This window comes from Sphaeramia orbicularis, chromosome 17 (assembly GCF_902148855.1).
Source record: "Sphaeramia orbicularis chromosome 17, fSphaOr1.1, whole genome shotgun sequence".
Lineage (NCBI taxonomy): Eukaryota > Metazoa > Chordata > Actinopteri > Kurtiformes > Apogonidae > Sphaeramia > Sphaeramia orbicularis.
Window position 1 is genome coordinate 47,898,440 of NC_043973.1, and position 15,078 is coordinate 47,913,517.

Sequence of the window (15,078 nt, forward strand, 5' to 3'; positions counted from 1 at the left end):
TCAGCAACAACTAGAGAATAACAATCGTAAACTTAGACATCTCTGGAGGCTTTTTATGATGCATGCAGCTCACATACACAGCCAGTACAGGGGTGATCCTTTCTCCACCACATGTTTAACATATTCTGCTGCAGTTAGGCGGTGTGAGTATACATATTTGGGTAACTGCATTCTCCATCTGCTGCCTGCTCGCTGCAGGGGAGAGTGACTGTAATAAAAAATAGCTTTTAGAAATATATGCAGTGCTTCAACAAGCATCAAATACATGTATCACACTTCAGTGCAGCTGAAGACAGGCCACTACTTACATTAGAAATTCTAAATATCCCATAAAGGGGTTATATAAATATCAATATAGAACTGATATCCAAGAATTAACCCAACTACAAACAGCAGGGGACAGTTACATACTACACTGCACCAACATCGACCAAAATCAATACAGTAAATCAGGGGTTCCTCAACCTTTTCTGAGCCACTCCCCCATAATGGCATCATGAGCCTACTGGCACGCGCCCCCCCCCCCCATAATTCTAAAAGAAGTAACACAACAGACCTATATGAGGAGGGTGTGGTAGGTTATATAGCTCTGTAGATAAAGCTGTGAAAAAGGAAAAAGTGAGCTCCAGTCACCTTATCAGTTACTACCTGCTGCCGCCCGAAAACTAAGTTGAGGCCAGTGGAATAGGGGGTGGGACAATGTGCCGGACGATATGCCTGCAACCCCCCGATACTACGCTTCACTAAAAGTAGAAATGTCTATTTTTTTGTTATTATTATGCTGCCCCCCAAAGGGGAGGCAAGGGGTATTGTTTTTGGTTTGGTTTGTATGTTTGTTTGTTAACACTCTAGCAGCAAATCTATTGGTTGAATTCATATCAAATTGGGTTTATAGACTGCCAGTGACCCAAAATAGACCTCATTACATTTTGGGAACAATAGGTCAAAGTTCAAAGATTTTATGAATTTTTAAAATCTTTTTTTTTTTTTTTTTTTTTTTTACCATTTACTTATAATGGGCAAAATTTCAAATGTCTGTAGCAGCAAAACAATTGGTTGAATTCATACCAAATTGGGTTTACAGATTGCCAGTGACACAGAATAGATGTCATTACATTTTGGGAAAAGTAGGTCAAAGTTTGAATGTTTTAGGAACTTCTTAAATCTTTTTTTTTTCTCCCATTTACTTACAATGGGCAAAATTTCACGTCTATAAAAAACATCAATTTTGCTTCAATTTACTTCAAACTTAGCACATATATAGAAGCAACTGATACAATGACATCAGCACATGCATAGAAATGATGACATCAGCTGGATCGACTGCCAAAATAAGCTACAATACATGCAAGGGGGGGGTTTGTTGTGCCTGGCACCACTTCTTATGGCTATTTTTGACTCCTTTAATCACCACCTCATCCAACACGAAGCAGAAGTCAGGTACACGAAAATAATAAAGAATGCTATCAATAAAATCTAAACATCCACGTCAATAATGAACACTGTGTCAAACTTCTGAAGCTAAACCAATGTGAGGATTAACGTATTTTTTAAACAAGCTAAACAGCCACAAATATTTGATCCGTGTCACTAAAACTGAACCGAACTGTGTTGACTTTGTAAAGTTACAGCAGGGTGGTTTGAGGTATTAACACAAAAGGAACTATTCTATCTACTGGCCCATTTTGTCTATGGCTAAAGCTCAAAAAATAAGTGAAAATGACCAAATTAAGTGCACAAAGCGCCATTTCTGAAGCGCTCAATAGAGGTTAAGTACATGTGGTTTATGATGCGGCACAACATGATGTTAGAGGTCTTATTTTCTTAACACTAATGATAGCATTAGGTCATTTGTGTATATTTTAGAGTGGAAATACTGCATATACGGTGGCTCATTCATCCTGACAATAACAGGCTGTGGTGGTGAATGTTAAACTCCTCTTCTATTGCCTGGAGGTCTTTGGTGTGTCATGTTTCCAAACCTCTCAGATGACTTGAAGTGTCTGAATAACACGCCACATCCTATTACTGCTCGTTTTAATCACATTCTTTCCTCTCATTAAATACATCTGAAAAATCCCAGGGGTAGACACAATGTTTGGTAAATGCTCAGGCCTTTTGTTTCTGTCTGCAACACCTCCTACGGTGTCTGAGTTCTTACAAAGTCACTACTGCACAGTGGTGAGTTGTTGGTCCGTGAATGCAAACACTCGAGCACCCCGTCCCACCGACTACATCTTCATGTAAACTATTCCTAAATTGCCTAATTTGACCGGGGGATTGATTCCTAATGAAACAATTTGTAATACCTCAATTACAGCGACATCCATCCCCCAGTGGGCCGACACAGTGCCTGAGCAGCTCACAAATACTGTAATTACCCACTCGGCTCCACTCGGTTGGGGGTATGTGGGTCACAATTGAGCCCCGGGCGCACTATTATGTATGTGCGCTACTGTTTTTCAAAGCAAGGGTCAGGACCCAAAGGTGGGCCGCGGGAAGATTAAAACGTAGCATCAATTTTTTCCGAAGATATTAGTATCAAGAGCTGGTGGCTATATTAAGTGGATGAAGCAGTTCCCAAGTCTCTGTATTAAGAGAAACGCTGAATCTGGGCAACGGACCAGTTAAATCCTCAATACTTGATGCATAAAAACATGAGAAGCACTCGATTTGTCTTATCTAGCAAGTAAGGGGACTACATTTTCAGCTGGTTGAGCGTCTGTGAAGATGAGACAAGTTCCACAAGTGAAGATATTGGACTTCATTTGGAAATGCTTTATCAGCCGAGGACTGCCTGTGCCCCGCCCCTGGCACCCAGCATGTGGCGCCAAACTAGATGAAGCGAAGGATCAACGCACTTATGGCGTTTGGCTGAAACAGTCACATTTATACCAACAGTTGTAAAAATATACCTCTATCATGTACATTTTATATCATGTTATGGTTTTTTCCTCTTGATCTGGTGGGATGGTCATTGTTTTGGTGATTAAATATGTGGCTGCAACTAGGGCTGTAACTAACGATGATTTTAACAATCGATTAATCTGTAGATTATTTTTATAACTAATCAATTCATCGGATAAACACAAAAGAAGGTCCATAAGTGCCACAACTACTGTGAAACCAAAAATTAAACTTAACTTTGGACGTCCAACTCCCAGCTTCTACACCTCTATTTTACTCCGGAGCTTACACAAAATTTTAACAACTTCTAGCCTATGTCCTCAGGCCACCCAGGGCCCTGATTTACAAAGATGGATGAAAATGTTATAATTACGACAATAGTGTGTAACTAGCTAGTGGGCTAAAGTAATCACGTAGGCCATCTTAAGCTAGGTTTACTTTATGTTCCAGGTGACCACAGCAGCCCTGTATGCCCGAAACTTACTGCGGCGTAGGATTTTGGCCATTTTTTTCTCCATATTCAAGTTTCATTACATAAACAGCACACAACATTTCAGCCAAATGGGGCTACCATGGCAACCGCGAACATAATGTAAACCTAGCTTCAAAAGTCTGGGCTGGCATCCGAAACCTCAGCTATGCTCCTCTGTGTTTTCCTCTGTTACGTGCTCACGACCCAATGAATCGACTGCCGAATTCATTACCAACTTCTTTAAGAATCGATTTGGATCTATTTAATCGATGCGTCGTTGCAGCACTAGTTGCAACTTAAAATAATGTCATTTGGTTGAAATATTGTAACATATGATTCATTGAAAAGCAGTGGAATTAAATGTCTACTTCATCTCACTCCTTTTTGGACGTGTAAAGAAAATTGAATTAAATATTTCTTTTGTACATTAGTATAATTTTTTTCCTCATAAGGGTTCTTCATAGAGCGTTGTCGTGTAAACTGGGCCTTAGTCTTGGCATTAGTTTCAACACCATGGCAGATTGACACAGTTACTCACTACTCCCTCTAGTGGTCATATATATATTCACAGCTGACCGTCTAATCATACTTAGGTACTTTTTTTGGAGTATTTTAAGGTGGATATACAACATATTGTTCCTTTAAAGACAGTTTTAAAAGTTCCGAATGAAAACTTCTTCCTTTGTCACAACTGAAAGCTCCAGGAAAGTTGCTAATGGACTTCATGGTGAGACTGTTTTGTCAACTGCTGTTTCCGAGGTCAGGATTAATGATCTCAAACTGAAGAAGACTGCTTTTACTTCTAATTCTCCACCAGGAGGTTTTTTGCTGTTAATGGCAGCAGATCTATAGGGACAGTCAGTCTCAAGAAGGAAGCAAGGAAGGAAAGAAGGAAGGAAAGGATGTATGGATGTATGTAAGTATAGATGTATACATGGATGGATGTTTGTATAAGTGGATGGATGGATGGATGGATGGATGGATGGATGGATGGATGGATGGATGGATGGATGGATGGATGGATGGAGATAATCACACTTTTACATTCTGAATTGAAACTATACAGAAACATATCAGATGAGTGAACTACATAAACAAAGTGTTGACAGTAAACAGATTACGCTGTTGAATATATTCTGTTAAACTTGTAGAGGAGAACACCACCCTTAACTTGTTTAATTTAACTTTGATTTAACCAGCTAAGTTAGCTGAGAACTCATTCTCATTTTCAATAATGAGCTGGACCCTGTACATGTTATTTCACATATATACACATAAAATGGAAAGTCAAGTTGTTTTTCTCAGTTTTATGAATTAAATTGATTCTTGTTTATCTTGGTTCTTTGCCTCTAGTATTTTTTTTCTCCTCTGTATTACAATGTTCACATCTAACCAGGGATGTCATGAGAACCGATACTCATGATACCATTCGATACTATGATGAAAAAAAAAGGACCAATGGCCCTGTAGCTTACTGGCCAAATTAAAAGCTTTGGGAAATGTATCCAGATGCCATTTATTATTACCCAGTTATGTGTATTTATTATATTACAGAAATAGCCCATGTTTTGGTCATATTCCAATCAGATCTGTAAAAAATTCAAATTCCAACTTGATATCATTGACACTTACTTTCCAGGAGACTGGTTTCAGCTACATTTCTGTCTGTGTTGGACTATAGTGATGTCTTGTACATGCATTCCTCCACCCATAGTTTACGGTCACTGGACACTGTGTATCACGGAGCTCTGAGGTTCATCACCAATTCTAAATCTCTTACCCATCATTGTCTACTTTATGATCGTGTAGGATGGTCTTCTTTGTCGGCTCGCAGACAGTCACTGGCGTATTTTCATGTATAAGTCTATTCTAGGTCTGCTCCCATCCTACCTTCTGACTTACATCAATCGGAGAACCACAGATGCTTATAATCTTCGTTCTCAGGATCTTTTCTTTTTGTATGTTCCTGAAGTTAGAACTGAAAAAGGGAAAAAGGCCTTCAGGTATGCGGCCCCATTCACCTGGAATGAGCCACAAAAAGACCTGAAACTTAAGGAACTGGTTTCGTTGGACACTTTTAAGAGGATGTTGTATGACTTAGAGAGGGAGACATCTGGCTGCAGATGTTTTATTTGACGCACTTTGTCTACATTTCATGAGCCCTTTTTGCAAAGTTGACTTTGGAAGGTTTGACTTGTCTATGTGCTTTTTATGTATTCGTTTTATGTATGGAAGTCTGTGTCTGTAACTATTTAATGTACTGCTGCCCGTCTTGGTCAGGACACTCTTGAAAAAGAGATTTTTAATCTCAATGAGGTTTTCCTGGTTAAATAAAGGTAAAATAAAAAATAAAAAATTATTGTATCAATCCACTTCCTATCTGTTATAATGGGAAAATTTTTCAAAGTTGCACCAAATCCAGAATCAGATCCAGATCGAAATAATTTCAATACCTTGTGTTGACATCATATAAAGAAGCTGTATACCAAGTTTGAAGTCAATCAGAACTGTAGTTTCAGAGAAGAAGACAACTGAAATTTTTTCCCCATAAGAGCCCATGTTAAATTTTCCATAAGTTCCCGGATCCAGAAGAAGATCCTGATCAGCATGTGGCCATTATGTTTTGGTCATCTCCCCACCAGGGCTGTACTGTAGAAATTTACACTGGATATCATTTATATTTACTGAGTTATTGCATTGATCCACTTCCTATCTCTTATAATGGGGACATTTTTCAAAGTCGCACCGAATCCAGAATCAGACCCGGATCCAAATAATTTCACTAACTTTTGTTGACATCATCATAAAGAAGCTGTATACCAAGTTTGAAGTCAATCGGAATTGTAGTTTCAGAAAAGAAGACAATTGACATTTCTGTAACGGACGACAGACAATGACAGACGACGACAGATGCCGACGACGCCGACGGACACCGCATGACAACAATAGCTTACGGCCTGTCGGCCAGTAAGCTAAAAAAAACCTGTCAATATTCATTTCTTTAAGAAACTGAAAAACCGATGCCTGCATAAGAAATGGTACCATCGGTAGGCTACAACTCTTCCGGAATTGATGGGGGTGGTAGGCACCAAAAGTACACAGGCAACAGGTACAGCAACTCATGAAAGAATGGCAACAGCTGCAGCTAAAGGTCCGCCTCATCTCATGGACAAAAAAGGGGCCACAAGTTGTGTGTGGAAGTATTTCAGGTAAATGACCACGACGTGGTTATTGACACACATAAGCCACTGTGTAAACACTGCCACTGCGGATTTCAAACAAAGGGGGGAATACCACGAACCTAGCAATACAGGTACTCAGATCTGTTTAAAGAATTCAAGGTGAGTTCCGTTATTCAGCATTAAACATCTGACATGCGATATCATCAGGGCTCAACATTGGCACTGGTCCGATGGCCCAATGCAGTTTTTTACAGCCTGGCCCTCTCAGGCCACCGCCGATATGCACTATTGACAACAAGAAACTATACCAGTGGTCACTAAAAGTTGGGGCTGCAGACTGGGTCCTGGTCCAGACCCAGACTTACAGCCAGTGGTGAGCCACTTCGATTTTAACCAGTGCAGCTTACGGTACAGCAGATGAGGGAATGCACAGACCAATACATGTAGAGCAATCCCATGTGATACCACTCAGCCAATCATGTCTGAGCATTCAAAGCAGTAAACAGTAATTGACAGTGCAGACAGATGAGAGAGTTAGAGGCAATAGGAATATTCATTTATATGCAAATACTTAAAGTATTTCTTGTTTAAGTTTATGGGTTCTTAAGATTCTTTTTTATTTATTTATTTATTTATTCATTTTACCGTGGTATTGACTTTGGTATCAAGAATCGTATACTTTTAGTGGTATCGGTATAAATTCCTGAATTTTTAGTATTGTGACATCTCTGCATCTAACAAATAAAATATATTGCCAAGTAATATTTAAGCAGTGTTCTTCTTCGTTTTCAGTTACTTCCCTACTTCCCTGCACCACCAGCTCCTCCTTTCATTCCTTTGTCTTAACAGTCTTATAATAATATAATAATAACTTTTATTTATATAGCACCTTTAAAAACTGAGTTTGCAAAGCGCTTTGACAGACAAAGCAGAAGGGCACAACTGCACAATACAACTGAAATAAAAAAACTAGATGCAAGCAAAGACACTAAAAAATAGGAACAACACAACACAATAAAAGAGATATGTACAGCAAATGTGACAACATGACACTCCGAATAAATTTGAATATCGAAGTAAAGAGGGCAGAGATTACAAAAAATGATGTTGTCAAATCAATGTAAAAATGTCGGAATGTAATAAAACAACATCATGTATGTCAATATAAATGAATAACTAAAACAAGGTCAAATTAAATATCCAAGCATTAAAAAGAGACAACATCACATAAAGGCAAGTCTATAAAAATATGTTTTTAAGAAATTATTTAAAAGATGTTACTGATTCTGCAAGCCTCATCTCCTCAGGCAGGGCGTTCCAAAGTCAAGGGGCCCTGATGGAGAAAGCGTTGTCCCTTTTTGATTTTAGCCTTGACCTTGGAACAGTAAGGAACCCCCCCCTCCCTGAGGATCTAAGGCTACTGCCTCATTCATAAGTGACTAGCATGTCAGCTATGGTGCTAGGGGCTTTAAAAAGTGATCAGTAAAATCTTAAAATTAATTCAAATGCACTGGAAGCCAATGGAGTGAAGCCAGTATTGGGGTGATGTGATGTAGTCTGTTAAAAACCAGTGAGAAGCTTAGCTGCTGCGTTCTGGACCAGTTGGAGACAGGACAGTGGGTCTTGACTGTGTTCATGACAGAACTGGTCCTTCTGGCTGGGCTGGTTTCTCCTTTGTGAATCGACTCTGTCCTTGCATGACCTGGACTCCTCCCCAGTAAATCTGACAGTTTCCAGGTGGGCGGAGCCAACATGATGTGGATCCACACAGCAAATGGGAAACACTGTATGTGGACAGATCAGAGCTCAAACTGCTCTCACTCAAAGTGAAACTTAACCAGTCGTCGTAACAAGAAGCAGAAATGGCGCAGAAAGGAGTTCAGCTGGATCAGGAAACATTTTCCTGTTCAATCTGTTTGAATCTACTGAAGGATCAGATGACTATTTCCTGTGGACACAACTACTGTATGAACTGTATTAAAAACCACTGGGATGGAGAAGATATGAAGAACATCCACAGCTGCCCTCAGTGTGGACAGACCTTCACACCCAGGCCTGTCCTGGAGAAAAACACCATGTTGGAAGATTTAGTGGAACAGCTGAAGAAGACTGGGCTTGAACCTGCTGCTGCTGACCACTGCTACGCTGGAGCTGAAGATGTGGTCTGTGATGTGTGCACTGGGAGGAAACTGAAAGCTGTCAAGTCCTGTCTGGTGTGTTTGGTCTCCTACTGCCACAAACACCTTCAGCCTCATCACAATGTACCTCAGTTAAAGAAACACAAGCTGGTGGATCCATCGGAAAAGCTCCAGGAGAACGTCTGCTCTCATCATGATGAGGTGATGAAGATGTTCTGCCGCACTGATCATCAGTGTATCTGTTATCTGTGCTCTGTGGATGAACATAAAGGCCACGACACAGTCTCAGCTGCAGCAGAAAGGACTGAGAGGCAGACAGAGCTGGAGGTGAGTCGACAGAAAATCCAGCAGAGAATCAAAGACAAACAGAAAGATGTGAAGGTGCCTCAACAGGAGGTGGAGGCCATCAGTCGCTCTGCTGATGAAGCAGTGAAGAAGACCCACAAGATCCTGACTGAGCTGATCCAACCCTTGGTGGAAAGAAGGCGTGATGTGAAGAAGCAGATCAGATCCAAGGAGGAAACTGAAGTGAGTCAAGTCAAAGAGCTGAAGTCGAAGCTGGAGCAGGAGATCACTGAGCTGAGGAGGAAAAACAATGAGATGGGCAAACTCTTCCACACAGATGACCACAGCCAGTTTTTACTCCAGTATCCATCAGTGTCCAAACTCAGTGAAGGTCCAGACTCATTCAGCATCGGCATTCATCCTCGGAGTTATTTTGAGGATGTGACGACAGCTGTGTCAGAGCTCAGAGATGAACTACAGCACAGTCTGACAGAGGAATGGACCAACATCTCACTGAGAATCACTGAAACACAGATTTCATTGTTTAAACCTGAACCACAGACCAGAGCAGGATTCTTACAATATTCATGTGGAATCACACTGGATCCCAACACAGTGGATGAATATCTGTCACTGTCCGAGGAGAATAAAAGAGTTACATGTATGAGTCAAAAACAGGACTATCCTCATCATCCAGACAGATTCTTATTGTGTTTTCAGGTCCTGAACAGAGAGAGTCTGACCGGTCGATGTTACTGGGAGGTGGAGTGGAGTGGGGAGGGTGTTTGGGTCGCAGTCGCATATAAGGATGTTTAGAGAGAAGGAAACTCTGATGAATGTATATTTGGATTCAATGACAAATCTTGGGCTTTATGGTGTCACAAAAACACTCCTGTATTTTGGCACAACAAGGTTGAGTCTCCCGTCTCAGGTCTAGTTTCATCCAGAATCGGAGTGTACCTGGATCACACAGCAGGTATTCTGTCCTTCTACAGCGTCTCTGAAACCACGACTCTGATCCACAGAGTCCAGACCACATTCACTGAACCTCTGTACGCTGGAGTTGGGTTTTGGCTTTGGAAGGTTGGATCCACTGTCCATTTTCCTAAACTCCAGTAAACTCATCATTTACTTTGATCCAGTTGATCAGATCAATATTTACAAATCTGTGTCTAAACCACACGACAGAAAAACACATCAACTTTTTTCATTCAGACTACTTTCTGAGGATTCTAATTGTCAACTCTACGTGACTATCAACCAGCCAATAGTCTGTTTATAAAACCATCTCTGATGTTCACAGAGCTGTCATGAACTGAGGATGACACAACAAGACTTTCATCATTTGTGTTTTTTAGGAAGTAAAACAAAGTAGCACCATTTTTCTGCTTTGGAGGAGTTTAGTTCAAATCTAGTGTTCCTTCCTGTGTCCTAATGCAGAAGCACTGACATTGATCTGGAGACAACGATAGAAGTGAAGATAATGAAGAAACTCAGACTGAGGCTGAGCTCATGTATGTAAACTTGTTAATCAGATTTAGTTCATTCTTTTACACATGTACATGTGGGAAAAAAACAAAAACAAAGATAGGATATATGTATATGTAGCCAAACGTGAGCTGAAGACAACAGCAGGAAGTTTGATTCGATCACTATTCGTGTACATACCCCGAAAGAAATCCAATACACTCATGTGTAATAGCAACAATGGGATATTTATAACATAATCATATGTAATGGCAACAATGAGATATTTGCGATATAATCATGTGTAATGGCAACAATGGGATATTTGTGACATAATCATGTGTAATGGCAACAATGGGATATTTGCGATATAATCATGTGTAATGGCAACAATGGGATACTTGAGATATCATGTGTAATAGCGATAATTGGATATTTGCGATATAATAATGTGTAATAGCGACAATAGGATATTTGCAATATAATCATGTGTAATAGCGACAATAGGAAATTTGAAATATAATCATGTGTAATAGCGATAATTGGATATTTGCGATATAATAATGTGTAATAGCGACAATAGGATATTTGCGGTGTAATCATGTGTAATAGCAACAACAGGATATTTGCAATATAATCATGTGTTAAAGCAACAATTAGATATTTGCAATATAATCATGTGTAATAGCAACAATGGGATATTTATATTATAATTCATGTGCAAACTTCAATCAGTTTTTGCTTGGTGGCTGCCTTAGTCCCCATTTTTGTCTATTTGTGTGCACTATGTGTTGTTACTTGTTTTTCTTTTTGTATGTCTTACTTCAGTCATGCTATTATGTTATCTGTAAGCTGTTTTTATTTTTTAACTACCAATGGGACTCAAGGTGGAAATTAGCCATATGGCCATAATCTCTGGTATTTACGTGTAAATGTTAATAAATACAAACTGTACCATTTTTAAAAATAAATCATTCATTCATTCATTTAATAATGGACTGAAACATGGAAACACTGTTTTTCGATTATTTCTTAAGTGTATGTAAATGTATCATATCTGATTATTACAAGTATGTGATTAGTAACAGTAATAGGGTTTTTCCTGGTCGTGTAAACATGCTCAAAATGTTGGATGATCCAGTTCAATAGATAGACGTCAGCCATCTTACAAAATGGAGACATTTTTTCTTAAAGCATGGGGCGTGACCTAGTTAAATAACTTACACTATACTGATGTTGTAAATATGAGATAAGATGTGATATTAGGAGAGTTATCAACCATCACATAATGGGGAAGTTCATGGAAACACGTTGATTTGTGGAAAAAAAAAATATTAAAAATAAAGAAACAGTGGTGTGTCTGAGTTGTTAGTATTAATGTGGACGATGGATGGATGGATGGATGGATGATAAGTTTGTTTAATTTTGTTTATTTATTATTATTATTATTATTATTATTTTGTTTATTCATTATTTTACAATTTTTTACGCATATGGTTAATTATTTTAATTGTGTTGGTCTTTTCAATTTCATTTTGTTGAATTATTTTTGTTTACTTTCATTATTTTCGTTATTTTCATTGTGTTGACCATTTTATTAATTTTCTCGATTGTTTATATTGATTTATACTTTATTTTTTGTCACTATTTTGATCACTTTTGTTGATATACTGTACATATGCTTTCACAACTTTCAATGAAAATGACAAAATCAGTTCAAATTCAACTTTATAATGCTTTATATTTATTGTCTTACATAAAATACACTGAGAACTATCCACTGCAAAGCTTTATTTCATCCACTATATATCAACCAGAACAGAGTATTTTTTGAAGGTCTTTATCATTCATCTCACTTTTTAACGTCTTTTAACTGACAAAACTTTAAGTCTTGACGCTGCTTCAGTCTGTTGAAGACATGACCTCTGTAATATAACACAAAATCTGCAGAAACATGAATAAGTTCAAGGAATTTTAAGACAATCATTTCCCGACATCTACCACTGACGCCAGCTCTAAAAATAATTACTACAAAAACGCAGAATTCTTGGTTCCACGCTCCATTAGAAGTTCACAGAGGAAGCGGTCATCAATTTTAATTTTTAATTCACACTTTAAAACTAAGTGAAACCTGAACTTTAGACTTGGAGAATAAGTCTCTCCTCATAACTAAAAATTATTATATATGCTTTACTCTTCACCAGTGGATAACTGGTAATACATATTCACCATTAATGAACTGCTTATTAGCATGTTAGTATCATTTATTAATCAGTCACTTATAAATGCCTTATTATATGTGAACATATTTTAAAGCTCAATAACCTTCTAATTAATGAAGTAAGTGTAGGCATTGCTCAGTATGAACTTTGTCCTGTCAATAACTCTGGTCCAAATGGGCAGATTAAAAAAAAAACAAAAAAACAGTTTTATTCAAAAGGCGTTTTCCAGTGTAGCAACTGGGAGGTTATTGATAGAAAACTGTTTTTTAAAGGTCTAGACCAAAGGGATCAAACATATGGCCCGTGGCCAAAAACCGGCCCATGGAATGAATTTGCAAAGTGCAAATATTACACTGAGAATATAAACAGTCAATGGTGTCAAACTTGTTTTAGTTCAGGTTCCACGTACAGACTAATATTATCTGAAGTAAAATGATAGCATAATACCCTATAAATAATGACTCCAAATTTTCTTCTTGCTTAAGTCAGAAAAAAATACTACACTATGCTTATAAATAATAACAACTCAGAATGTTTCTCTTTGTTTTAGTTTAAAAAAACATTGTTCAAATCGGAAACTGTTTGTCAGACCAAATGGCAGTGACCTGTGGGGTCCCCCAGGGGTCCACCCTGGGACCCCTCTTGTTCAGTCTTTACATGCTGCCCCTGGTCCAGCTAATATGCAGTAATAACGTGTCCTACCACAACTATGCAGACAACGCTCAGATTTACATCTCACTGTCAGCAGGTGAACATGGGCCTGTGGACTCACTGTCACTGCCTCCAACAGATCACAATGTGGATGCAAACCAACTAAACTCAGACAAGGCTGAGTCATTGTCTTTGACCCACAAAAACCTAGGGAAAGTGTCAGCAGTCCTCTGGAATCTCTTACTTTAAAAGCTAAAAATCAAGTTATAAATCTCGGGGTAATAATGGATTCAGACCTAAACTTTAACAGCCACGTTAAGTCAATAACATCATCGGCCTTTAACCATCCTCAAAAACATTGGTAGAATCAAAGGTTTAAGGTCTAAACCAGACTTATCCATGCATTTATCTCTAGCAGGTTAGACTACTGTAACGGCCTTCTCACTGGACTCTCTAAATGAGCTGTAAGAAAGCTGCAGTCCATCCAGAACGCTCACAAAGGAACTCCATGTTTGTTTTCATCAACACCTGCTGCGTCTCTGATTCAACCCACCCCCCACTTTTCTGTCCAATGCCAGCGCAGTTCGTCACATATGTGCTTCCGTTTACACATTTTGGTTCACTCACAAAAAGTGCAATGAGAATGCGATCGGACCTAAACGACAAAAAATACACCCTTTGAACTCACACCTGAAAAACATCTGTACTTTAAAGCAGTTTCATGTGTTTGAGCTTGTACTAAACAGACTGAAAACACTGCACTGCTGTCTTCTTCTGCTGAATCTCTGAAGACATGTGCTTTTTGTCTCTGATGAACTGTCAGGTTTCAACTTGTCTATTATTGCCTGATAAGTATGTTCAACCCTGTCACTCTGCCTCAATGCAATGTCATACTTTGTCGAAGTATAGAGACGAAAAGAAAAGCAGTTAAGATCTGAGTGGGAAAACACAGGAAACAAAAAGAACAATAAACCTGGGTGAAGTAGAGTAAACTTCTCTTTGCATTTTCATACGATATTTCATAAAAAGGTAATGCAGGCTTGTCACAGGAGGCTTCTTCTCCTTTTAGTTTAGTTTTTTGGAGTGTAGAATATTTAGTGGTGCACTGACAGGGGTGATGACCTCTACTGCTGCACAGTTTCTTTAGTTCTCTCGGAGATCCACGTGGGAGCATCTCCTGTTTCAAACCTCAAAACCAAACAGATTCTTGGCTAATGAACGCGATATTCCAACACACGATACATGACAGTACCTGCAATCAGCCACCTCCTGCAGCGTGAACGATTCACGGCCAAGTCTGGAGGGTATCTGGCAGGATGTAGGTGAAAAGTAAATACAGGAAAGGTCAGAGACAATCAGGCCTCTGCACCTATTTAATGTTAATTTTCATTTGAATGGCACAGCAGGCACCACTGTAAAATCACTCTGATCACTGCATTAATTTTGGTTCATTTGTATAATCACATAAACAAGCCAAACAGTGGCCAAGAAGGTTGGCAGCCTTTCTGTGTTCTACAATACGGATTTTAGATGTTGTGACATAAGGTCAGACTCTGTGAGATTTAAGAGGGAACGGGTCCCACAGACACATAAACAGGATATTTAAAGGAGTCATATTTCTCAAAACCCACTTTTGTTAGTCTGTGGTTCATTTATTTGTGTATTTGGACCCTAATAGTTCATACAGTTTGAATTTGAACCCTCCAGGTGCTGCAAAGCTATCTTTATATTCATTCTGGCAAAAACTGAGCGGA

At 38.8% G+C, this 15,078-nt stretch overlaps 1 protein-coding gene across 1 annotated transcript; it reads left to right on the forward strand.

Moving 5' to 3' along the window:
* Positions 1-8,423: 8,423 nt before the first annotated feature.
* On the forward strand, positions 8,424-10,046 carry LOC115436552 (tripartite motif-containing protein 16-like). The gene has a single exon (XM_030159421.1). The coding sequence runs from the start codon at positions 8,424-8,426 to the stop codon at positions 9,798-9,800; it is 1,377 nt and encodes a 458-aa protein (XP_030015281.1). The 3' UTR covers positions 9,801-10,046.
* The last annotated feature ends 5,032 nt before the right edge of the window (positions 10,047-15,078 follow it).

What these genes read in the sequence shown, in the direction of transcription:
- LOC115436552 (XM_030159421.1), top strand. Translation starts at nt 8,424, where the DNA reads ATGGCGCAGAAAGGAGTTCAGCTGGATCAGGAAACATTTTCCTGTTCA.